At 38.7% G+C, this 12,520-nt stretch overlaps 2 protein-coding genes across 2 annotated transcripts; one reads left to right on the plus strand and one right to left on the minus strand.

Annotated features, from left to right (window-relative positions):
• Window positions 1–2,277: 2,277 nt before the first annotated feature.
• LOC136780130 (leucine-rich repeat-containing protein 23-like) lies at window positions 2,278–3,261 on the minus strand. Its single transcript, XM_066738249.1, has one exon. The coding sequence runs from the start codon at window positions 3,259–3,261 to the stop codon at window positions 2,278–2,280; it is 984 nt and encodes a 327-aa protein (XP_066594346.1).
• A 2,506-nt stretch (window positions 3,262–5,767) lies between these two features.
• LOC136779928 (protein big brother-like) lies at window positions 5,768–11,671 on the plus strand. Its single transcript, XM_066737879.1, has 3 exons — window positions 5,768–6,232; window positions 6,509–6,700; window positions 10,422–11,671. Exons 1-3 carry the CDS (start codon window positions 6,041–6,043, stop codon window positions 10,794–10,796), a joined length of 759 nt encoding a protein of 252 aa, XP_066593976.1. The 5' UTR covers window positions 5,768–6,040; the 3' UTR covers window positions 10,797–11,671.
• Window positions 11,672–12,520: the final 849 nt, after the last annotated feature.

Consider the following 12,520-nt stretch of genomic DNA (forward strand, 5'->3'; position numbering starts at 1 on the left):
CAAAATACGCAAAATAGTTGTAGTCGCAATGAAGAACCTGAAAAAGAAATCCTGTCTAACACCGAAAGCTATACACTAAACATATAGCTAAAAGGCCTCCCTATATCGAAAAGCTAAACCTAAAAATCAAGCAAAAAACAAGATATGGTTTAATCCGAAGGAGGATCGAAGTTTTTCGATCATCCTTAGGTTAGTAAAAAATAATTCCAGTTTTACCCATGGAATTCACTCATTCGGCGAAATTCCAACAATGATCCATTTTTAGGATGCGATGGTGATGACGCTGATGACGATAGCATTCACGTTAATCACTCGCGATAATCTAATACAAAAACGGTATAACGTAACGCGTATTATTTACACGGCACTACGCACACACTATGCGAAGCGGATTTTGTAATTTTAACAACGCCATATAGATTTTTAAAATTTTACAATGCAACGCAGATGTTCGAAACACGCATTTACATCCCAAAGTAAAGTCGCCCACTATAACAAAAAAAAATAAATATTGTCATTAAATGAAATCGTCTAGAATTAATTTGCAGTTTATTCGAGGTTTAAGATAAAAACAATGTAATTTACAGTAGGCTATGAGAGTCCTTGAGACTGTTGCCCTTGACCACTGCAACTACACAAACACAAGCACACGTGATGCACACTGGCAAAATATACGAGAAGTTTTATTATTTAAAATTTTGTACACAAGCAAATACTTTTATTCTTATCACATACTGCGTTTCGATATTATTATGTATTTTTAAAAAAAGTGCAATTATTAATTTAGAAAACTGAATTTCGGTAAAATTATTTTAATCTAATAATTATTAAAATTGCACATATGTGATAGAAACAAGATAATAAGTTATTTTTAATCGCGAGTTTCTTTAAAAACATGTCAGCTATTACGCAGAAATACGGCGCGCGATTAGCTGACAACCCGTGTCCGCGGAAATTCAAAAACTCAAATGAACCGCCGGTGCACAATAGGACTATTCGAAACGGGGATAATCGCATCTGATTGGTTTAACGTTAGGGCTACGCCAATCAGGTCAGATTGCTCGGTAAGTTGCTCAATGAACCATCCCGTCCTGGATGGTCCAAATGCCGGAACGGCTGCAAGGCGCAAGCAATTTGGATTTGAAATGGTGATTGCTGATTAGTTATCTGCATTTTTAACCAATCATTGGTCAACATTCCAAATTCAGCAAACAATTCAGGACGGATCTAGCATTAAGCATGTTTAGACTTGAAACACCTTAACCAGCATTGGGATAGCGTTGTTTAAAAGACGCGTTTGATTGGTCGAATTGACTGAATTGACTAATCATAACAAGAAGTTAAGGGCTAAGTTTCTGCTTTGCTTATAAGAACATTTTTCTACGATGGAAATAAGCTAACAGCATATGTCCGTGGAAGTGAAGCCAAAGTGGTGGGGGAAAGAGGGTGACGGCCATCATCATTGGTAGCATTCAGCAGAGGTAGCAGCTCAGTAACGTTACCAGATTTCTTTTTAAACTTCTACTTCTATTGGATAAAATTATAGGATCTAAGAGTAATAGCCAATAACATACACCGCTCCCTCAACATTTGTCTCTGCTGAATGCTACCATTGTATGTACGTATATAGATATTGGGATCTGAAGTCTGAACGTCTGAACTACCCGGCGTCAAAACCAATATGGCCGGCGCAATCCTGAAAAATATCACGTGTTGTGCAATACGAGTTTGAATATATATTAATAATATAGTGTATAAAATGTTTCTTACAACAGAAGGAGTATGCCGGTTTGCAAGTACAACTCCTTCTACGAGAAATTTTTTACATATGAGCTGTAACTTCAAATACTCAAATTGACTTTTCAGGAAAGAAATAGTTTAAGTAATGGCCACTAGAGGCGCTTTGGAGTTAGTCAGATTCCAATAATAATAATAACATTTATGTGCTATATCTACTTACAATCAAAATGGCAATCAACCTCTTTTCCCCTATCACTTTGACTTCGTTTTTCTGGCCTTGAAATGAAACTTACATTCCCTTCAGGTACTTCGTACCCTCATGTTCTTTTCCCTCACGGAAAAATATGTTAATAAAATAGAAATCTGCGATTGATCGCTGTTGGTAAAAGATGAAAATCTTATGGTAAAGAAGCTAGATATATAATATTACAAATAAAAATTCAATAAAAGTACTAATAATTACTTAAGATAGCAACAACTTAATTAATATTTTACTCCATAAATATTGGAAAATGCGTTAAATCTCGGAATTATATTTTATTCGTCAAGGCTGTTATTGTCACGTGTATCACTTTCATTAAGCAAATCACGAGCTTCCGTCCTTTCCTGATTCAAAACTGGATCCTTGTCAATTCTTTTGAGATTAATCAGCATAGACAAGATTTTTAATCGATAGGTCGAATCTTCTTGAGTTTCTTCCAACTCCGCAAGAGGGTTCTGCATAAGCAGGAGAACTTCCAAACTAGATAAACAATTTAATTTCTCAATCTCCGAGATCTTGTCGATACGATTCTTCCTTAAATTCAGATATTTTAATGGGCAGTTCGAAGTGAATCCATCCAGATTGGAAATTCGATTGTTTCTTAAATGCAGAACTCGTAAATTTACCAAGGTTCCTAATCCCTCTATTTTCTTTATTTTATTTCCAGCGAGATAAACATGAGTAAGATTGGGACAAGATATTCCATAGGTGCTTTCCAGTTTATTGAAACTTAAATCCAAAAATTGTAAACGTTTCAAGCCAGATGCATTTAATGTCACAGTGGATATTTTATTTCTTTGTAACTCTAAGCGTTCGAGCGTCGGATGTTCAATTCCAAAAGTATTGGATAATTTGTTTTTATTTAAGGTTAAAACTTGAAGATGGGCCATTGGTTTCAAAATGATGGAATTCAGTTTGCAGTTATCAGCTTGTAACATTAAAAGATACGTCATTTTCTCAAGAACTTGGAGAGATTCGGATTTGAGGTTATTTCCGGAAACATTGACAAAAATGACATGTTTAAATGTGGGTATAACACCTATATCTGTTAACAATTTATTAGAGGCGTTTAATCCGAGATAAGCATATCCAAATCCTGAGTCAATTTTACCGAGTGTATGCAAACACTCGCAAGCTTCTTTATGTGTCAATACCGTCTCTAATTCCGGTTTATTCAATACCAAAAAATCTTCCTCTTCTTCTACCGATTCATTTTGGATTTCATCATCTTCCCATTCTCTTTCAATCTCCTCCTCCATTTTTAATCTTTTACCTTATAATTATAATCTTTGTTCAAGAATATCACTATCGATGCGACAAAACGACTTATCTATCTTCTTACTATTTTGTGTTTTCAAATATATCTAGGAAGTGAAGTAGGCTGCTTAGAGATCGATATTCGTTACAGCACTCGAGCTTGTTCTATTTTCAACATTTTCTGCATCTTTCACTGTATACTTTTTTCATGATATCACTTTACACGGTCAAAGCTAAAAAACGAAAAACTTTAGTTGCTATTTTCAGAGATACAAGAAAGATAACAGAGTAAAATCCCATGAACTATTTTAAGATGACGAAAGATTTAATTTATTTCGATCAATGGTATTAAGTATAAATGAAAAAAAATTAAGTAACAGGGCCCAGCACTGGCAAAAATTTAAATCAGTGAGTTTTTAAGCACGTGCTGCATTGCCAAGCGACTCTCTGATTTTCAACCTTGGCTTTTTTCCTATGCATAATGTTACACAATTTCTTCACTAGAATAAAATTGTCTCTCGCGATTTTTGCCTGGCGTTCTTTCTCCAGTTGAGCTCGTTTGGCATTATGAGTCACGTGGGGTCTACATTCCGGTGGCACTACGTCTATCCGCGATGTGGCCTTATTAACCTAAAACACAACATATTAAGGAATTTTTCATCCGATAAACTACCTATAATTTCTCCCTTTACCTTGGATCGATGATATTCGTAAGCTTTACTGTGCTCGAAAGAAGCACTTTTGCAGATTTCTTTTCTACCCGGCATTGTCACTTCTTTTTCCAAAACGTTCTGTAGTCAGTAGTCTGTACAGTTCGTTTGTTTACCTAAGCGTTTGCTCGATACAGTCCCATCCGCGTCTCTCTGGCAACGCAAACTTCCAGCTATCGATTCGGTTCGCAAAAGCTTCTAAATTTGAATAAGGTTTTATAAGAAGCAAAATTCTTTTTATCTCCTTTTGCACATACGTTCGAGATTATTGTGATGGAACAACTCAATGCATTATTAAGTTTTTTGTAAATCCTTATTTAGTAAGCCTGAGGGATAAAAAAATCAATGATTTCTACTCGGTTTGGGCGTGTGTATTATTGAAGGGGACGGCGGGACGCACGCATTTTCGCATGTGTGTGCACCCCGTGAAATGGACTGCAGTGATTGGTCGAGCTCTTCCTGCCAATCCGAATGCTGTAGGCGTTACCGTATAAAAATTCCCCCGCGTTTCACTCTGGGGATGCAAAAAGATCAGGCGAGGCGATTCTGCATCACCTAACAAAAATAAAGCAAGTAAATTATTAGAACAATATAAGTTAAGAAGAAAAATCAAGAATATTGTGAAATAATATTTAGGTAATTTAGACACCTTAAATCTTAATGCTTTCTCTCAAAGGACCAAGGATGCTATTAAAAACGGTGGGTCTATTAGAAAGTAGTAGCAAAAAGGTTATTTACCGGTTGATAGCTGTAAAGTCTCATAAACTCGGACCATAAAATTGATTGCGCCTAGTTTTATTTTCAGTGAGCTTGCTGCATTTTACCCTCGAGGGTTGCTTCATAAAGTTTCTAGGAAGAACAGGATTTCCGACCTGCGGCATTTTTCTCAAAAATAATTGAAAAACAAATTGTCCCGTCGGTCGTGGCAATAAACTTTCTTTAGTAGGATAATCCGTAACTTTCGTTTTGCTAAGACACAGTTTATCTGTGTACAGATACAGTGTTGACAGTGAAAAGTTTTATGAACTAGAGAATAGCATTGGATTGGTATATATAAGAATTGGCAGGATGGAGGTATTGGGAGTAAAACGCGACGATGGAGGGAGGGGTAAAGGAAGGTGGTATTAGCGAGTATAGTGAAAATATAGGGATCCCCTCGAGGCAAAGGGCCCTCGTTCGTTGTCGAGTGGCTCATCCACTTGAGAGGATCATTGTTAAGGATCCATGCGATTAAGATCAACGACCCTTTGCACGATCCGCGTTACCAGCTATATACGTCCATTTATCTTTTTTTACTACCCCCCCCCCCCCTCTTTCAACGATTCCACTGTCAGAGGTAATAGTATCCGTTTTCTCCCTCCCCTCTTATATACAGTTTTCCATTCTTGTCTCTCACCCCCCGTTTTGTACTTACTTATAAAGATTTCATCGTTTGTTCGTTAACGACGGAAATTTCTATTCTAGCCGGCTTTACTTCAAGATCAAAAGACGCCAAAACTCGATCCTAACCTTAAACTTAAAACTACGAAGATAAATCATTCCAAGAGCAACTGACTATAATTTGTAAAAATTTATGATATATTCAAAATTATCCCGAGATGGCGCGCGGGAGACGAAAAATTGCATGAATTATGAGAGTTGCAGAGGGGTTGACAAGTTTTGGAGTGGGGTAAGGGAGCTACACCCAGAGGCGTGGCGATGGGAGCGCTCCCCCTAAGCTCCCAGAGAAACACCAGGTTCCTGATAATGGAGTGGGGGCATAAATCCATCCACTCTCCTCAGCAACTGTACTGTACACGAGTCTACACAACCTAGGCACATTTCGTACCAAACCAGTCTCCACTGAGACGCTGAACGATACACTGGGGAACCCTGTGATCTTTCTCGCTTCAAAATTTCGGCCACCTAGAGAATTTTATCTACTGCATGTGGAATGTTGGTGTATCGGATTAAAACGTAGAGACGAGGAGAAACCCCATAGAGATTTTTTTAGCAAAAGAAGAGAGTGAAGAAAGTTGGAGACTTGAAAGTGTTTTTGTAGTATAAGTGACATCTCAGAAGTTTTTGGAAAATGATGCACGCGATGAGTGAACACGCGGGTGGAGCCGGTGGGCTCGGTGTGGGCGTTTTGCCATTCGATGGCATGGGACTTTACAATCAACCACAGTCAAGATTTGTCTTCAAAATGCCACGAGTCGTGCCGGACCAAAAAACCAAATTTGAGAGCGATGAACTTTTCAGAAGGCTTAGTCGTGAAAGCGAGGCGAGTATTCTTCCATATTTTTGTTTCAAGCGGATAAAACTGAAAAATCTCCAATAATCTGTAACTGTTTAAAAATTACCTAGTATCTAAATAACGCGAAAGAGATGTTGTCTGCGCGAAAGAATTTGCATGGGGGGTATCTAATCTATGTTTATGAATTAATGATATGTACGATCTTACGAAGAATATAATAGCAGGAATAATGCTAAATTTCAAGCTTATTTATAACGGTTGATCAGGGATGTGTAAAAAGTGGTTTATTAACTATAATTACAGGTAAAATATACCGGATACAGGGACAGACCTATCGAGGAGCGTCAGGTTCGTTTTCAAAACGGTTGTAGGGAGGGCCACACTGAAATTGCATTTGCCGCAACTGGCACGAATTTGCAACTCGTGTTTAGCAGCACTTCGGGGAATTACGCAGTTGACCCAAGGGACTGTGATTTCGACAAAGAGCATGGCAAGGTGAGTTTCGCCGAATCCTTCAAGCTTCCATGAAAATTCCAAGAACAAATTAGATTCGTTCCACTTTTTCTTCTACATTTTAGTACACAATTGACCTACTTTATCTTACTCGATACAAATTGATTCTCCACAGAAATGCTTCTACACTATTTACACAGTTTTTCCGAATATAAAAGTCTTATTTCACGAAACATCGAAGCTATCTCAACGGGGGGTCTTGGGGTTCGAGGGGTAGGCGTCAGTCCGAAAATTTTCCTTTCTGACAAATTGGCGTCGGGCTGACGGTGGCGCCGGCGCAGCGCGACGGCTTCGCCATTGATTTCCCTCTATCTGCGCGCCACTCTTCCTCTAATTTGGTCGCCATTTTGCTAAACCCCCTAGAATAAGAAATAAAACTAGATAAATGATTGGGAAACTAAAAAGGAAAAACTAGAAATTGAAGGAATAAAAGTAGATAAAAACTACCTGTTATAAACATTTTAGACCCAGGTGTTGCGTGGCATGGGTTAAAAGAGATAAGATCGGGGAGATAAAAGATTTGTAGGGCTATTAGAGCGTAGCAGTGCCAATTAGCGGAACGTGAAAGGCAAAAGCGACGTAACGTCACCAGATGTTTCTGAAAAGGACGATTCCTGGTCAAAAGTAGCCTATAAATCTTTCCTCTCTACAAACTCCTCCGCAATTTAAAGGATCGCTTCGGAAGCCCCCAATCGTGACTCGTTTTCACTTTACAAGCTTAGAAAAGTTTCTCTTCGGATTTCAAAGGATCATGGAGAGATCTCGAGGAATCCGAAAGTTTCGATTTGGAAGGGAGATATGGAAATCGTATTGAGAGGGAGAGAGGGGGGGGGGCACGTGGGGATCGTTGTTTCAATCAGGAAAGCGAATCTCCTTTAATTAAACGCCCGCTACGGGGCACCACGCACGACTCGAGAAAATAATAGGCCACGTGTGGTCCTGCCTGGGAGACCCCCCGGTCTCTTTCCTCGCTCTTATTGTAGATTAAAACAAAAAGTTCATAAACACACAACCAAACCCGAGATCGTGCTGACGAATAAAAGCCTTCCTCTCCTACTTTCCTTTACAATTCTTCTTCTACCTACACCATCATTTATACACTCTCTAAAAAATCGTTTTCCACGAATTCCCGGCAATTTTAATTTTGTATTCTCAGTGCCGTAAAACTCGAGGTCTTTTTTCAAAGGATGAAAAAGGGGGCAGGGGGGATTTAGCGGCGTTGAGATATTATGTATTATAGTGTACACTATAAAATTTACAGCGACCGTTTGTAGCGTCGTTGGGGCGAAGGAACAACAAGACTGGACGTGAAAAAAAAAGCTGACCGTGCTTGCACGCCCTGTTTACTTGACGAATGACCCGGGCGAGACAGAGAGAGCGAGAGTGAGACCCTAATGGAAAATAGAGCGACAAAAAGGCAGGAAAAAGTCACGCCTACCGAAAAACAAAAGAGACCCGAAATAGCCGATCGTTTGTCTCAACCCTTTTCGCAAACTGTTCTCCGTCGCATCTTGTTCCATTCGTCACATGCAAATTAGCCTTAAAATTCGTTACGAGCTAAACGGCCAATCGGTAAAATCTAAAAGTTCAAGGTTACTCGTTGGAAGAACAGAGAAAAGCAGTTAATATCTCCACTAGAAATTTTCTTGATTTTCCATGAATTTTCCGATTTCGAACTTGCAATTATACGAGTTTTCTCTTAGCATTTTGAACGTCGAATAAGCTCTATTCGCGCTTATTAATTTTTTTATCACTCCACTAGCAGTCGAAATGCAAATTAGCCGTCGGCAATGGAAGGGTTAAACGCTGGTAGCGCGTTGCGTTTCGTGTCGTTGGGTTTTATGCGACGATAATGACTCGTCACGCCCAGTCCAATGAAAGAAAAAAAAACACGAAGAAAGGTTATGTGAAAAAAAGAAATTCAGACTTTTTCCCATGAGAAACTGCTACGTTCACGAGACGCATCCTTTGCCCCGCATATAACAATTTTTTTGAAGGAGAAATCAATCGATTAGTTGATATAAGAAGGCAATTATTTTCTTTTCTTTAATAGAGAAATTATGGAGTGCGTGGAGTGACCTACCTGGCTCGTGGTAAATAGTGGAACGCGTCGTGTGATGTCGGCCTTATAATTATGGAAATGGAAAAATTCGAATGCAGGAATTACACGGGGTGCGTGGACCGTGGAGTGACGCGCCTAGCGCAGGATAAATAATGGAACGCGTCGTGTGATGCCGGCCTTACAATTACTGAGATACATACATGCATTTCTTTCTATCTACGTCTCATTGTAATTTTTCCCCTTAAACTGATGCAGCAGTGAATAATTTGAAGCGAGAAAACGATAGTTTGTCTAATTTCAACAAATTGCACTAGTTCAGAAGCGCAGCGATAAAAAGACTTATTTTCACGATTGTTTTCTAGCCGCTTTTTTCTCTGCCGATAAAATAGACAGTGGCAAGTTTTACGATTCTCATGAGGTCGGCTTTTTGCTCGAGGTGAGAGCAGCAGCCGGACTTTGTATCTCAGCGGCATCCGAAAAAGGACCAGACTCCAGGATCCGTCGGAAAGTATAAAAAGACGCGAGATAAATCAGTCCGACACTTAATGGTCCTGCAACTCGATTTTATCCAATAACCAATTATAAACGAAAGATAATTACTGAGATGCGTGATCATCCTTTGTAAATATCGCTGAGACGATCGTTAGAAATTGGACGGATTTTTGTATTCATAATAATATTTACTCGAGTAGGAAACAGTTGGAACAAAAATCTTAGAATTTTTCTACAGCGAAATTTCTTGGTAAGTCGCGTAAACAAATGTAAACCGTGGAATTGTTTGGAAATTGACGTCCCGTCGCGCGTTCGTGTTTCACTGGAATTAAATAGGTACCAGAAGGGGGGGGGGCTTTATTCCTCCCCAAAATCTGCCAAACAGCTGGCAAGTTTTAATGAGAAGTCACTGTGAATCCCCCCCTTCCCCCCTTCAGGCAATTCTTTCCGAATCCTCGTTTTGTGAAAAAGCAGTTGAAAACGCACGAAAACCCAAAAGGCTGCTGAAAATTTTCATGCTCCTCTCTTCTCTTTACACGGACCGGAAATGGGTAGGAAATAAAATTGAAATAAAGTATAGGTCTTTCATAATTGACTCTTTTTACCTGCTCGAAACGAGAATCGAACCAACGAGGAATTCCTATGAAAAAATTCGATTCGAGGAAGGAAAATGCAGATGGAGTTAATTAAAAAGCTGAAAGTTTTAAGAATTACAAATTTTGGTAGGAATTCGGTAAATACGTGGAACGACTTGAGTAGTAATAAAACAGAAAAATATAGTCGTAGAGATGAAGAAAAAAAAAGAAGAAAACAGTTGAAATTGAATTTTGTAGCTGAAATGGGTCGACCGAGCCGACCTCGCAATTTCACCTCAGCGGCTCTAACCATCCAATCTGCGTAATCGTTCTTGGAAAATAAAGAAGCATTTGCGGCGAACTGGCTTGTACCTCAGTTGCTTGATTCTCATGAAACGTCCCACCTACAAAACAGAATAAAATTTTACTCAACTTGTTTATTCTTGCCGCTTTTGAAACAATATGCAGCATTGTTTTCTTTTTACTTACACAACAATACAACTTTTTTTCTGTTTGAATATTTACTTTTTCAAGTCTCAAAAAAAAAAACAATAATTTGGAATTTTTGTTTTAGGTGCATTTGCGTTCACATTTGATCATGAACGGTGTGTGTGTTCGCTGGCGAGGATGGATCGACCTTGAACGTTTGGACGGTGTGGGTTGTTTGGAGTACGACGAGGAACACGCTGCAGAAGAGGATGCTCTTTTGAGGGACCAGTTGGAGCGTTACAATCAAAGGTTGAGGGATTTCGAGGAGAAACAACGAGCTTACCGAAGCGGAGCTGCTCAACCGCCCCATCTAAACCATCATCACAATCATCATCATCATCACCATCATCATCATGGACACGGGCATCACGTGCCCGGTGCTGGAGCTACGGCTGGCCTTGAACCTCATTTAACCCACAGGCAGGACCCCGAAATGGAAGTCAGACTTCGTGCCTACTGAGGCTGCGAGAAACCTGGCCCCCCACCACCTCAACCTGCACCGGACAGCTCCTCTTGAAGCACACAGCTTCAATCCTCATTATCGTACAGCGTCACGAAACCATAGCAATATCGCGCGAGGACACCAAAAATTTTGTTTCATATATAAAATAGTTCTTCTTCGAGTACCATTGATCCGTTTGTGAATCTCTGTAATCGTGTCATCCTCGAGATATCCTTGACATCATGGTTTTCGTTAGGAATATGGAAGAATTACCAATATGTTCATATAAAGACCTGAAAGCAAATTTTAATAAATTCCAATCAATTGGGTAAACAGAAAGTCAGTCATAATGATATACTATATTATATATCTATCTAATAATATAATAGTAATGATATATACTATATACTGTAATAAGGAAAAACGGTTTCCTTACAAAACTCTTGGAACTTGATGAAAATTACAGTTTGATTTTCTGTTCTTTTTACTCTCTTGATTATATTTGCCTTCTATAAAGTTTCTTCTCAAGCGTTTGAATTATTTTTTTTATTTTGAAAATGGTGAGATAGAAATTAATAAATTAATAAGTGAGAAACTAAAAGTGCAACGCATTCAGGTAAAAAGCGATTAAACATTGAATGTTCAGCGAACGTACTCGGGAAATTACTCGCCTGGGTTATTCCAGTCTGACTTCATCGTCATTGGCGATTCGAATGATTAAAATTTTGCCTGCCACGCGATGACTCACATCTATTCGTTATAGAAGTGCGTTCTTCTATACTACTGATAAATACAGGTATATTATGTTTTTCGAAATATCTTTTACAACTTTTTGTTGTTATTGTAAATATTTGTAAAAAAATAAACAATTATACATAATTCCATGAAAAATACTCAATGAAGTTTTACTCCAGAGCAAATGTACCAAATACTGTTTTCAAATCATTGTTTATAAAACTAATAGATAAAAAAAGAAATTATGAATTGGAAGGAGGAAAATCGGTCGATTGATGATTCCTATAGAAGAATCGATAATGGATTTGCAGGGAACATAATTTGAAGGTCGTATTGGAAGTGGAATGGAATATTTCAGCAGAGTTGCCAGGGGGTCCCCCAAGGATCACCAGGCGTCGAAGCGTGAAAATCCAATGGGGACCTCGTGGAATACCCGCCCCAGGAATTGTTTTTATTGTTTCAGTTGATTCACAACGAAATTAATTTAATCCTCAAGAACGATATACAAACTAGGGGTCAGCAAACCAATGTTTTTTTCTTTTTTAGTGCAAATAATTGCAATGTGACGTAACGTTGTATATTTGGCTTGCTAGGGTGACATTTAACGTGTTTAAGTATCTATATATAACTGCAGGTGCGTTTGAGGGGCTTTAGGGACGAGGCTTTATACCGAAGAGCAGCAAATTAGAAGACGGACGTCTGGCCGATGTAAGACGGTAATCTACACGCAGGAATTCTTATAAGAAGCCCTGCTATTCGACTGAAAGATTCGATACGAGGGAGCCACTCATTCCCAAGCTTCCCACGATTCCCGCCTAAAAAGTGCAATACGCAGTAAAAAATTTTCAACACATAAACTCTGCTAAGGAAATCAGGAATAAGAATATTGCAAAGAAAGATATCAGACACGAAATTTAGCGTCGTCGATTAAAATTAAAACGAGACTGAAAATTATCGAGCATTATCACCAAAACTTCTCACAGCTGTTTCCCGTTTTGCGGTTTATA

The sequence above is a fragment of the Prorops nasuta genome, unplaced genomic scaffold (assembly GCF_024137725.1).
Source record: "Prorops nasuta isolate Cenicafe-Biocafe unplaced genomic scaffold, Cenicafe_Pnas_1.2 PNAS00018, whole genome shotgun sequence".
In the NCBI taxonomy this organism is placed as follows: Eukaryota; Metazoa; Arthropoda; class Insecta; order Hymenoptera; family Bethylidae; genus Prorops; species Prorops nasuta.

Bases quoted from the DNA above. Each gene is read 5' to 3' on its own strand.
- LOC136779928 (XM_066737879.1), top strand. From the start codon at position 6,041: ATGATGCACGCGATGAGTGAACACGCGGGTGGAGCCGGTGGGCTCGGT. The intron at 6,233-6,508 runs GCGAGTATTCTT...CTATAATTACAG, and splicing joins GGCTTAGTCGTGAAAGCGAG to GTAAAATATACCGGATACAG. The intron at 6,701-10,421 runs GTGAGTTTCGCC...TTTTTGTTTTAG, and splicing joins TCGACAAAGAGCATGGCAAG to GTGCATTTGCGTTCACATTT.
- LOC136780130 (XM_066738249.1), bottom strand. From the start codon at position 3,261: ATGGAGGAGGAGATTGAAAGAGAATGGGAAGATGATGAAATCCAAAAT.